Below are 13,782 nucleotides of genomic sequence, written 5' to 3'. Positions count from 1 at the left end.
GCAGGAGTCTCGATTGGGGACAGAGACCATGTATTAGCTCTATATGCGGATGACATCTTATTATACATGAGAAACACAAAAGGACTCAATACCAAAATTATTTGATATCTTGAAAACATATAGCTCTTTCACAGGCTATAAAATGAATGCCAATAAGTCAGAAATATTATGGATTATTAAACACAAGAATAGCGTAACAGAAAATCCTTTTTCTCTAACAACAGAGAAGATAAAGTATCTCAGAATAGTGCTCTCTAAAGATCCTAAACAGTGGTATGAATTGAACTACCCCCGTTATGGTAAAAAAAATTAGCCTCACTACGTGACTGGTCGAGACTCCCCCCGTCTCTTTCTGCAAAAATGTCTTTGATCAAAATAATATTATTCCCCAAATTATACAGAATATACCAATGTTTATTCATAGTAAAGATATAATAAAGTTCTACTCATATTGCTGGAAAAAAAATTTGGGTAAAGGAAAACCGCATATCTATAGGCTCTCCTATGGAGGTATGGCATTGCCTGATATTAAAACATACAATTGGTCAAGTATGGCCAAAATTGTGTTAGAGGTTAACAGGGTCTGACTATATTACAAGCTACCAAGTGGAAGAGAACATAATCTTTCCATACTCAAAGCACTTTTGCATATTCCCAGAATAGAAAGTTTAAAAATTAACATTCTTAAGTACACTTTTCTTAACATAGTCAAGGCCTGGAATACAATTTGTAAAGGGCTAAATATAGATAACTCCTTTTCTACCCTCCTGCCTATTCAAGGGAACCCGGAATTTGAGAATGGATTAGACTCTAGACTTTTTCACAAGTGGGCACAGAAGGGTCTTAATCTAGTGATCCAACTATTGGTTGAAGAAACAAACTCAATCAAGTTATTTGAACAACTGGTCCAAGATTTTAGTTTGAGTAATAAAGATTTTTTTGCATATCTTCAAGTTAGACATTTTCTCTCAGTTAAGAAGATTTGTAGAAAATAAACTTTTTCTTTGGGAATGTTGAATATGATAATTAAAATATACCAATCGGGTCTATCGGGTCTATACTCCACTGCTCTCCTTTATAAAACCTTTATATTAAATCAGGGTAAAATTAAGGACGCTATATTCTAAATGGGCTATTGACCTAGAGAACCTGCAATTCGATGATTTTAAAGATGTTTTCACTAGAATTAATAAATACACAGCATCAATAATTTGGAAGGAGGCTCATGAAAATAGAGCAGACATTACTTCCCTCATGAGGTCAAAACGGAACCCTACTGATAAAATTCCATGTTCTAGATGCCATTCATGGGAAGCGGACCTTCTTCACTGTTTTTGGCAATGTCCCAAGATCCAAAAATTGTGGTCCCAAATTTTGGTTGAATACATTTTTAGACACTAAAATTATGCTGAATAAATATATTATTCTTTTGTGTAACAATGAGAATTCATAATAGATACCTAATTAATACAGCCATTCTCATTGCTAGACAACTTATCCTTAAATCTTGGAAAGATAAGTATAGCCCTAGTTTTCACTGTTTTTGGCAATGTCCCAAGATCCAAAAATTGTGGTCCCAAATTTTGGTTGAATACATTTTTAGACACTAAAATTATGCTGAATAAATATATTATTCTTTTGTGTAACAATGAGAATTCATAATAGATACCTAATTAATACAGCCATTCTCATTGCTAGACAACTTATCCTTAAATCTTGGAAAGATAAGTATAGCCCTAGTTTCAGGGTCTTTCTAAAGGAAATCAGATTTTAAATAGCGGTGGAGCAATATGACGCTTTAACCCCCCCGGTAACAAAGTTAAACATTTTTTTCAGATAAATGGGACAAGGTTCTCATATCGTTCCCGTTAACATTCCAACTACAAATCCTCTTTGCTATGAGACATTCAACAGAATTCATCTTAGTGATCCTTGCAACTGACTGCAGAGTGGAAAAATATTTTGTAACATTGCGAGATTGGGGGGGGGGGGGGAAGATGGAGAACCAAGGGTTCTTCTTTTTTTTTTTTTTGTTGTTGTTTGCTTGGATAGGGGAATAATTATCCCCCCCCCCCCCCCAAAAAAAAAGGAGAAAAAAAAAACTTATTAGGCTCTGCTCTGTACTATACTCTGCCTGGCTTGTAACTTTGCAATAATGTCTGCAGACACTGACAACTTCTCTCATGTTCTGCTTTATCCTGCATTACTGTATAAATGTGCCTTTTGTTGGTCAATAAAAATTATGTATGAAAAAAAAAAAAACCTCTGCAGACTGCCCACTTATCTCAGTTCTTTTGACAGACCTGCATTTTAGCCAATCAGTGCTGACTCTCAAATAACTCCACAGGAGTGAGCACAATGTTATTTATATGGCAAACATGAACTAGCAATGTCTAACTGAAAAACTGTCAAAATAAACTCAGATAAGAGGTGGGTTTTAACAGTTTAGAAATCAGTTTGAGCCTACCTAGGTTTAGCTTTCAGCAAAGAATACAAAGAGAACAAAGCAAATTTGATAATAAATGTAAATTGGAAAGTTATTTAAAAATTATATGCCCTATCTAAATCATAAAAGTTTCATTTTGACTAGACCGTCCCTTTAAATAAACCATAGAATGCCGACTATTCCTACATTTTATAGCGGTCGTAATGAATACCAGATTGATGAGACCTCAACATCATTTCATTATAATAAAGTCAAAGGGGTATAGAAGACAGGTACTGCCATTTGTATTTCTGAGTAAAACGAGCTATCAGTGCATTCCTGGGACCAGCTACCAGGTCCCAGAAATGCACTGATGGGGATTAAAGGAACATGAAACCCCAGGTTTTCCTTTTGCGAATCAGACAGAGCACACAATTTTTAAAAAGTTTTCAATTTACTTATCAAATGCACTTCATTCTCCTGGTATTCTTTTATGAAGTGATTTCTAGATAGGTTGTGTGCGCATTTTTGGAGCACTACATGGCAGAGAACACTGGTGACACCTATTGTTCTTACAAATGTATAACATAATTCTGTTTTCTCCACAGAAAACTTATAAAGTAGTCAGGGTGTAATACTTTCTAATAGGATAACATTTTCTGCTATCCAATGCGCAAATGAAAAGCATAATTTAAGCTAAATGTATTTAACGATAATTTGAGCAATACATAATGAAGAATTGTAATATTGGCTGAATTTAGATTCTTTTTGCCTAACATTTCAGCCGAGTGGTCAGAAAAATCAGCTGGGTGGTGCACCCATTAAAAAAGGTCCTGGGGAGAACACTATAATTATAAAACTGCTGCCATATATTGCTTCAGTCACGTGCACGCTCCTAATACCTTCAAACCTGCTTTTCAACAAAGTAAATGTGATAAATAGAAATGAATTGGGGGTAAAAATAATTTTACAACCATGAAATAATTTTTGGGGGGTTTTATGTCCCCGTTATCATATTTTGCTTTTGTTTAAAACTTGTGCTTTGTCCCACAGTCCCTAGAGATGCCTGTCCCACACTCCCTAGAGATGCCAAGAAGCAAATTCTGTAACCCATGTTTCGAAATGCTGCAAATTACTTTAAGGGACAGTAAAGTCAAAATTAAACTTTCATGATTCAGGCCGAGCATGCAATTTTAAGCAACTTTCCAATGTACTTATATTATCTAATTTACTTTATTTTTTTTAGAATCCTTTGTTGAAGGAGCTGCAATGCACTACTGGGAGCTAGCTGCTGATTGGTGGCTGTACATATATGCCTCTTGTCATTGGCTCGTCTGATGTGTTAAGCTTGCTCCCAGTAGTGCATTGCTTCTCCTTCAACAAAGGAGGCCAAGATAATGAATCACGTGTGATAACAGAGGTACATTTGAATGTTATTAAAACCGTATATTCTATCTAAATCGTGGATTTCCTGTCCCTTTAAACTAGCTATTTAAATTTGCAGGTTACAGAATTTGTTTGTTTGTTTTTAATTTCCAGGGACTGTTAGAACAGCACCATTTTATTACAAAGGCAAGTGTGTTTAAATAGACAAACTCATTTTCCATAAAATGTTTGATTATGCATAATATATATATACAGGTAGCCCTCAGTTTACGCCGGGGTTAGGTTCCAGATGGAATGGTTGTAAATCGAAACCGTTGTAAATTGAAACCCAATTTATAATGTAAGTCAATGGGAAGTGAGGTAGTTAGGTTCCAGGCCCCTCTCAAAATTGTCATAAGTAACACCCAATACATTATTTTAAAAGCTTTGAAATGAAGACTTTAAATGCTAGACAGCATTATAAACCTAATAAAATAATCACACAACAGAGAATATATAATTAAACTAATTTAAATGAACAAAAACATTTGCTAAACAGCATTATAAACCTAATAAAATAATCACACAACACAGACTTCACTTGCATTTTTCTGCAAACAGTTCTTTCTATGCATTCTAATCTGGACTGAGTTATAGAAAGGAAGATCTTGTTCCTTTGAAAGCTGCTCAATAGCTCAGGTCTGGTTAAATTGATAAATTTCAGCTTGCTTGGCTTTGCTGCAACACAAGCGGACAGCTCCACCTTGCGTTTGCAATGCACAGAAGCACTGCGCTAATGAGAGCGTGTTCCATAGGCTCCAATGGGAGCTTCATTCTCATGACGTCAGGGGGTAAGTCGTGCAGCAAATAAAAAAAAAAAAAAAAAATAATATATATATATATATATATATATATATATATATATATATATATATATATACACATAAGCATATACATATATATTTACTGGGAACACACAGTTCCCATAGACCGCAATGTATACACACTTTTCAGTGCCATTTTTTTAACTCTCCACAACAGCTAACTTTAGCTCCTTATAACTGCTTTGTTCAGTTACTTTATTAAAAAAGATGCTACTATTTTTATTTTTTAATAAAGATTACTACAGTGAAAAGAAGGGGTTATATTGAAAATTAACCAGGAGGTCTGACCTCTGCTTAATTTGCTGAGCGCTAATTGCTACCGCGAGCCTGCGGTAGCAATAACCAGCCACTTGTAATGGCTGGGTGTTTATCGAGCAGCCACAGATGGGTGAATATATATATATATATATATATATATATATATATATATATATATATATATATATATATATATATATATATAAATAAATAAAATCAATGTAAATATTTGCATAGGAAATAGATTCCCCGCTTGCTTTTTCCCAGAAATACTTAATATGCAATGTTAACAATGCACAAGAGAATTCTGGGTAAGATATGCAAATTCTCAGTTTTTTTTGCTTCAAAATACTGTTTTAACAGGATTATTGCAGCAAACCAGAAATCACTCACTAGACAGCCTGTTTTGTTCTTTTTGGAACATATCAGTAGGAGATATATTTCTGGTTGCTGCATTGGACAAGCTATTTTCATGGTTAAACCAAAAGATCGCTGTGTTAAAACAGTATTTTGAAGCAATTGCGGCTAACTTATAATACCAGCACATATTAGCGTTGCTCTCCACTTGTAATCTAGCCCTTAGTCGTTTAAGTCATAAAATAACACCTATTAGCCAATTTGTATTGTTTACCGGCTCAGATCTGTTTGTCTGAGCAGGAGCAGACAAATTTAAGGATTACGTCCGGATTACAAACAATAGTGGAGGCAAGGGATCAATGTGCCTGGAAAAATGATTGGAGCTATAACAGAAAACTACAGAAAAAAACAAACTACTACATATGTGAGAAACGGAGGTGTCAGGTGAAGGGAATCCCCATTTTAAAAGGAGTGACGTGGAAGAGCGGATTATGTGACCTCTAACAGTCCACCAGAATACAGCTGTCAGACGCCACTTCTAGTGGCCTACTATAGAGCATGACGGCTCGGATTTGCAAGGCTACACCTAAGAGACACTGTGAGTAAATTAACACCGAACTGTGCTTTTGATACATCATATCTAAGGTGCAACTTTAACTATACTCTGTTTGGGAGATATTAATTTTCATATGTGGACTTAACGATCAATTAAATTTGGTTCTAACAGGAAAATATTGCTGAATCTATTTAAGCGCATATAGATAATGTTCTCGTGGATCTACATACTATTTTATAATGTATTGCTTTATTAACCGACGTGGTTTTATAAATGTGCACATCAAATTTTTTTTTTAGATAAATTCTAACATATTAACTTTTTGTATAAACAGATTTTAATTTTTTATTGGTAGCATTACGAGTGCTGTTCTGATATCCACTTTATTCTTGGGTATTTTATATTAATTTTTATAATACATATCCGCTTCAGCAATTCTTTTTGCGCCAGTATAATAACTTTTGTTTTGGTGTTTTTGTACTCTTTATGGTCCATTTGGAGAGAAGGGTCAATTGTATCTGCCAGTAAATGAGGGGAAAGCGCTGATATTTTCCATTATCTTTGGTAATTACACACCTGGTGGATGCGTTCTTGGTCAGGAAGTTACACAGCGCCAGCGCATATATCCGCAGCCTATGTTATAGTGGTACGGCGCATAGCTAAGTGACTTCAGCCACTGCTACAGCAGTTGGCTCTGTTCTATGGCTGGGTATGAAGGCTGATTACTTGTAAATGGAAACTGTATGTGCACAGACAGATGACGGCCAATATAGAGGAAGACAGACAATATGTCCCTAAAATCAGCTCAGACTTGTAGTAATTAAATGTGTTACCCTAGGTCATGGCTTGGTGCACTTTCTTTAATAACGCACTTCTCTTTCTAAAATTCCATGTACAGTATATTTCTTTGTTCATCAATCACAGCATTCATCAAAACAAAAATATACTAAGGATAAAGATTTTGTTTTTCCCTCTCAAAAAAAAGAAAAAAAGTAAGCATTATACTGTGTTACTTTGCTGTATACACAGGAATGGCACTTATTTCCAAATCAATGTCAAAAATATAAGTAAGGCAATAATTGTTGGTACAGAGTAATGCTTGTCACTAAGTTGTCCGTCACCAGGTGTGCACATGCAGAGTGGGACTGTCATGAGGTGAGCATGCATAAGCACTAGGTATAAACATGAAAGCAGACAAAAGCAGGTACAAGCATGGAGGCAACCTGTACCTAAGAGACCGCGTTGCTGTTTACATGTCACATTTTCGCCATCTTAAAGGGATATTAAACCCCAAAAATTTAATTCATGATTCAGATAGAGGATACAGCTTTAAACAACATTCCAATTTACTTCTATTAACTCATTTGTGTCATTCTTTAGCTATCCTTTGTTGAAGAAATAGCAATGCACACTGGTGATCCAATCACTCGAGGCATCTATGTGCAGCCACCAATCAGCAGCTACTGAGCCTATCTAGATATGCTTTTCTGCAAATGATATCAAGAGAATGAAGCAAATTAGATAATAGAAGTATATTAGAAAGTTGTTTATAATTCCATCTTCTTTCTAAATCGTGAAAGAAAAAAATATGGGTTTTGTGTCCCTTTAACCCCTTAATGACAACTGACGTACCAGGTACGTCATGCATTAACAAGCAGTTAATGACAATGGACGTACCTGGTACGTCAGTTGTCTAACAGAGTGCTGGAAGCGATCACAAATGCTTCCAGCAGCTCTGAGGGTATTGCAGTGATGCCTCGATATGGAGGCATCCTGCAATACCACTTTACAAGCCCCTGATGCAGAGAGAGCCACTCTGTGGCCCTCTCTGCACCGGTAGCGATAGTGCCGGGTGTGAGGGTGCGCGTGCACAATGCGCGCGCGTGCACGTGAGCATGCATGTGCGCTTGAGCATGCATGTGCGCGTGCACCCATTAGCCACACTGACACCAATGAATGAGGGCAGAAAGAGGAAAAAAAAAGGGATTTTTTTTTTAAAAAAAATATAAACTTTCTGCCAGTACTGAAGATGGCGGGAACAATTGTGGGGTGGGGGAGGGAAGAGAGCTGTTTGGGAGGGATCAGGGGGTGGGATGTGTCAGGTGGGAGGCTGATCTCTAAAATTAACCCTGCAAGCTCCCTACAAGCTACCTAATTTAACCCCTTCACTGCTGGGCATAATTCACGTGTGGTGCGCAGCAGCATTTAGCGGCCTAATTACCAAAAAGCAACGCCAAAGCCATATAAGTCTGCTATTTCTGAACAAAGGGGATCCCAGAGAAGCTTTTACAACAATTTCTGCCATAATTGCACAAGCTGTTTGTAAATAATTTCAGTGAGAAACCTAAAATTGTGAAAAATGTAACTTTTTTTTTTTTTTTTTTTTTTTTTATTTGCTCGCATTTGGCGGTGAAATGGTGGCATAAAATATACCAAAATGGGCCTAGATCAATACTTGGGGTTGTCTACTACACTACACTAAAGCTAAAATTAACCCTACAAGCTCCCTAATTAACCCCTTCACTCCTGGGCATAAAACACGTGTGGTGCGCAGCGGCATTTAGCGGCCTTCTAATTACCAAAAAGCAACCCAAAAGCCATATAAGTCTGCTATTTCTGAAAAAGGGGATCCCAGAGAAGAATTTACAACCATTTGTGCCATAATTGCAGAAGCTGTTTGTAAATAATTTCAGTGGGAAACCTAAAGTTTGTGACAAATTTTGTGAAAAAGTGAACTTTTTTTTTGATCGCATTAGGCGGTGAAATGGTGGCATGAAATATACCAAAATGGGCCTAGATCAATACTTTGGGATGTCTTCTAAATATAAATATATACATGTCAAGGGATATTCAGGGATTCCTGAAAGATAGTAGTGTTAAAATGTAACTAGCGCTAATTTTGAAAAAAAAAATGGTTTGGAAATAGCAAAGTGCTACTTGTATTTATTGTACTAAACATTGGGTATTTCTAAACTCAGGACAAAATTTAGAAACTATTTAGCACGGGTGTGTTTTAGTGGTTGTAGATGTGTAACAGATTTTGTGGGTCAAAGTTAGAAAAAGTGTGTTTTTTTTCCATTTTTTCCTCATATTTTATAATTTTTTTATAGTAAATTATAAGATATGATGATAATAATGGTATCTTTAATAAGTCCATTTAATGGAAAAAAAACGGTATATAATATGTGTGGGTACAGCAAATGAGAAAGAGGAAAATTACAGCTAAACACAAACACCGCAAAAATAGCCATTGTCATTAAGGGTAAGAAAATTGAAAAATGGTCCGGTCATTAAGGGGTTAAGAGGGGGGGAAGTATTAGTATTGAACTTGTGTGCTGGTTCTGCACGTGATCTTATTGCCAAATAGGATAACAGGTTTTTGCCAAAATTTCAACTAAATCATAAGACATTTGACTTAGTAAACTACTGACCACCATTCCAAACATTTTAGTGATCTAGTTTATCGTATTATTAATGTGATTGTTTATCGGCCTACAGAATAAAATGTGTTTACTTATTCTAAACCTGTGGTTAATTGCGCCCCTATTAAAGATGGTAGAATCAACGTCATAGTACCTAACAACATGTGTCTGATAGAAGAAAAAAAAATCGGAAAAGTTTTACACGTTGTAATTATTCAAGTTGTGACCTTATGATCAACAACCAACTTTGTCAGCGATAAATCCACAGTTTAGATAGATTTAATAGAGTGTGTAAAAACAATCCTTACTCTCAGGCCTCGCACACTTCTGGCTGCCTGTAGCAGAACGGGTCGCCCCAGCCCTGATAGTGCCTGCGCCATCATGAAAACAGCAGTGAATACAATCAGTTAATCCCAGGTCTGAAGCAGCTACGATCAGCTCCAGTCAGTTATAGGTTAATAAATAATAGTAACTTGTCTATTTGTAAAACCGAATTGAGTAGCTGCAAAGCCTGCAATTTGCTAATCCTCCTTAACCAATGACTGCAAGACAGTGGGACGGGGAAGGGCAATGCATGACAGACAGTGACACTGGCTTACGGTGTTGAATCGGCAATTCCCGGAACCCCGCCCACACATCTCTACCCCGCCCACACATCTCTACCCCGCCCACACATCTCTAGTACGCTAACACACACTATGCCTAACGTCCGCCCAGGCTACCTCCCACTTCTAGTAAACTCCGCCCAGGCTACCTCCCACTTCTAGTAAACTCCGCCCAGGCTACCTCCCACTTCTAGTAAACTCCACCCAGGATACCTCCCCAGTCCCACTCCTCCAAAAAGCGCAATAATATTAGGTAGACCTGTGTGCAATCTAAAATATATCATGTAGTCTGCACTTAACTACCAGGCACATAATAAATATTAACCATGGACTTGATTTAACTGCAGTGATGTTTTTATTCTCCATACCACATGTATGTTTGTAATCAAATCCAATTTGTAATCTGGTTCTTATCGTCCTCTAAATGTTCAATAACTTGTCTGTCATCACTTTAATTTTTCACATACTTATTTGCTATTTAATCTAGTCCAAAAACTGACACTATTATTTCCTTTAATTTAGTTTCCATTACCATTAACATGCAGTGTCAATAAGAACTAAGCGAGGTAAATAATTCCAAATAGCAAATTGTATATTTTACAATACAGTAACTTGCTTTAACATGTAATTCCACAAATCACCACTATGGGGTGCTGCTTCCTAATAATGGTTGCCCTATACGGAATGCTAGGAGACAAACCAGCAGTAAGGCGGCAATCAGTGCTGGTGACGTGTTGACTGTGCGCCGCTGACAGTGTGTACAGATACAGAATAACTGGAAGTCAAGTAGTGCAATGTGGAAGTTGGTGCCAGAGAGCGCAGGAGGTAAAGTTTATACATCTATGCACCAGTCATAGCCTGCCAGCTGATGCGCAGGAGTTACACTGTTATACAGTTTTCCTTGATAAAAAAAAATCACGTTGCAGTGTCATAATTACTAACAGATTTGCAATGGTAACTTGATGGCAGTTTTCTAAGACATTTTTGAGAAATCTAATGTCAATTTTACAGTACACTGTGCCTTTAAGTATGCTTTCATTTTAAAATACAAAAATCATTGGATCATTACAGTAATCACAATATAACATTACTTCTGTTGTGGTTTGTGCAGCTGCTATGAGTGTATATAGCAAATAAAATTCACCAGCTGTATGTATGCACCAGTCATAGCCTGCTAGCTGATGCGCAGGAGGTACAGTTTATTGTATGCACCAGTCATAGCCTGCCAGCTGATGCGCAGGAGGTACAGTTTATACATGTATGCACCAGTCATAGCCTGCCAGCTGATGCCCAGGAGGTACAGTTTATACATGTATGCACCAGTCATAGCCTGCTAGCTGATGCGCAGGAGGTACCGTTTATTGTATGCACCAGTCATAGCCTGTCAGCTGATGCCCAGGAGGTACAGTTTATACATGTATGCACCAGCGATTGCCTGCCAGCTGATGCGCAGGAGGTACCGTTTATTGTATGCACCAGTCATAGCCTGCCAGCTGATGCGCAGGAGGTACAGTTTATACATGTATGCACCAGTCATAGCCTGCCAGCTGATGCGCAGGAGGTACAGTTTATACATGTATGCACCAGTCATAGCCTGCTAGCTGATGCGCAGGAGGTACAGTTTATACATGTATGCACCAGTCTTAGCCTGCTAGCTGATGCGCAGGAGGTACAGTTTATACATGAATGCACCAGTCAGCTGATGCGCAGGAGGTACAGTTTATACATGTATGCGCCAGTCATAGTCTGCTAGCTGATGCGCAGGAGGTACAGTTTATACATGTATGCACCAATCATAGCCTGCCAGCTGATGCCCAGGAGGTACAGTTTATACATGTATGCACCAATCATAGCCTGCCAGCTGATGCGCAGGAGGTACAGTTTATACATGTATGCACCAGTCATAGCCTGCCAGCTGATGCGCAGGAGGTACAGTTTATACATGTATGCACCAATCATAGCCTGCCAGCTGATGCCCAGGAGGTACAGTTTATACATGTATGCACCAATCATAGCCTGCCAGCTGATGCCCAGGAGGTACAGTTTATACATGTATGCACCAATCATAGCCTGCCAGCTGATGCCCAGGAGGTACAGTTTATACATGTATGCACCAGTCATAGCCTGCTAGCTGATGCGCAGGAGGTACAGTTTATACATGAATGCACCAATCATAGCCTGCCAGCTGATGTGCAGGAGGTACAGTTTATACATGAATGCACCAGTCAGCTGATGCGCAGGAGGTACAGTTTATACATGTATGCGCCAGTCATAGTCTGCTAGCTGATGCGCAGGAGGTACAGTTTATACATGTATGCACCAGTCATAGCCTGCCAGCTGATGCCCAGGAGGTACAGTTTATACATGTATGCACCAATCATAGCCTGCCAGCTGATGCGCAGGAGGTACAGTTTATACATGTATGCACCAGTCATAGCCTGCCAGCTGATGCGCAGGAGGTACAGTTTATACATGAATGCACCAATCATAGCCTGCCAGCTGATGTGCAGGAGGTACAGTTTATACATGAATGCACCAGTCAGCTGATGCGCAGGAGGTACAGTTTATACATGTATGCGCCAGTCATAGTCTGCTAGCTGATGCGCAGGAGGTACAGTTTATACATGTATGCACCAGTCATAGCCTGCCAGCTGATGCCCAGGAGGTACAGTTTATACATGTATGCACCAATCATAGCCTGCCAGCTGATGCGCAGGAGGTACAGTTTATACATGTATGCACCAGTCATAGCCTGCCAGCTGATGCGCAGGAGGTACAGTTTATACATGAATGCACCAGTCAGCTGATGCGCAGGAGGTACAGTTTATTCATGAATGCACCAGTCAGCTGATGCGCAGGAGGTACAGTTTATACATGTATGCACCAGTCATAGCCTGCCAGCTGATGCCCAGGAGGTACAGTTTATACAAGTATGCACCAGTCATAGCCTGCTAGCTGATGCCCAGGAGGTACAGTTTATACACAAATGCACCAGTCAGCTGATGCGCAGGAGGTACAGTTTATACATGAATGCACCAGTCAGCTGATGCGCAGGAGGTACAGTTTATACATGTATGCACCAGTCATAGCCTGCCAGCTGATGCGCAGGAGGTACAGTTTATACATGTATGCACCAGTCTTAGCCTGCCAGCTGATGCGCAGGAGGTACAGTTTATACATGTATGCGCCAGTCTTAGCCTGCTAGCTGATGCGCAGGAGGTACCGTTTATTGTATGCACCAGTCATAGCCTGCCAGCTGATGCCCAGGAGGTACAGTTTATACATGTATGCACCAGCCAGCTGAGGTGCACACAGAGCAGATGTGCAATAGCATGAGGGATCTTCGTGTATTACAACGAGCGATCGTAATAGTAATAGGTTGTCATTTCCTTGGTAAAACAATATTACGAAAGTTACACTGTTATACAGTTTTGCTTAATAAAAAAAGTCACATTACAGGGTCATAATTACTAACCGATTTGCAATGGTAACTTGATGGCAGTTTTCTAAGTCATTTTTGAGAAATCTAATGTCAATTTTACAGTACACTGTGCCTTTAAGTATGCTTTCATTTTAAAATACAAAAATCATTGGATCATTACAGTAATCACAATATAACATTACTTCTGTTGTGGTTTGTGCAGCTGCAATGAGTGTATATAGCAAATAAAATTCACCAGCTGTCTTTTAACAGACAACAAAAAATTAATGTTTTAATTTAAATTATGCTTACATGCGTATCTAAAAATATTGAAATTGTAATTATTTGGTACTAGTTTGTATTGTGTAACAACTAGTTTATCATTTAACTAGTGGTAAAGCCCGTGTACACGGGCCATTTCCTGTAGTGCAGTGGTCCCGCCCGCTCCGCCCAGCCACTCCTCTGTCATGTCCGCTCCTTCCCAGCCAT

At 38.4% G+C, this 13,782-nt stretch overlaps 2 protein-coding genes across 2 annotated transcripts in view; one reads left to right on the top strand and one right to left on the bottom strand.

Moving 5' to 3' along the window:
* Nucleotides 1-9,842, bottom strand: part of DECR1 (2,4-dienoyl-CoA reductase 1) — a 364,680-nt gene extending 354,838 nt beyond the window's left edge. The window contains exon 1 of the mRNA XM_053715187.1: nt 9,576-9,842. Coding sequence (XP_053571162.1) covers nt 9,576-9,650 — 75 coding nt within the window. The 5' untranslated portion in view covers nt 9,651-9,842. The remainder of the gene's footprint in view (nt 1-9,575) is intronic.
* A 782-nt stretch (nt 9,843-10,624) lies between these two features.
* NBN (nibrin) overlaps nt 10,625-13,782 on the top strand; it is a gene marked incomplete in the record, with an annotated part of 346,156 nt that continues 342,998 nt past the window's right edge. Inside the window, 1 exon segment of the mRNA XM_053715908.1 lies at nt 10,625-10,697. Within this exon segment, the coding sequence (XP_053571883.1) occupies nt 10,667-10,697 (31 nt within the window).

Source organism: Bombina bombina, chromosome 5, assembly GCF_027579735.1.
Source record: "Bombina bombina isolate aBomBom1 chromosome 5, aBomBom1.pri, whole genome shotgun sequence".
Classification (NCBI taxonomy): domain Eukaryota; kingdom Metazoa; phylum Chordata; class Amphibia; order Anura; family Bombinatoridae; genus Bombina; species Bombina bombina.
This window is presented reverse-complemented; position numbering and strand designations above follow the sequence as displayed.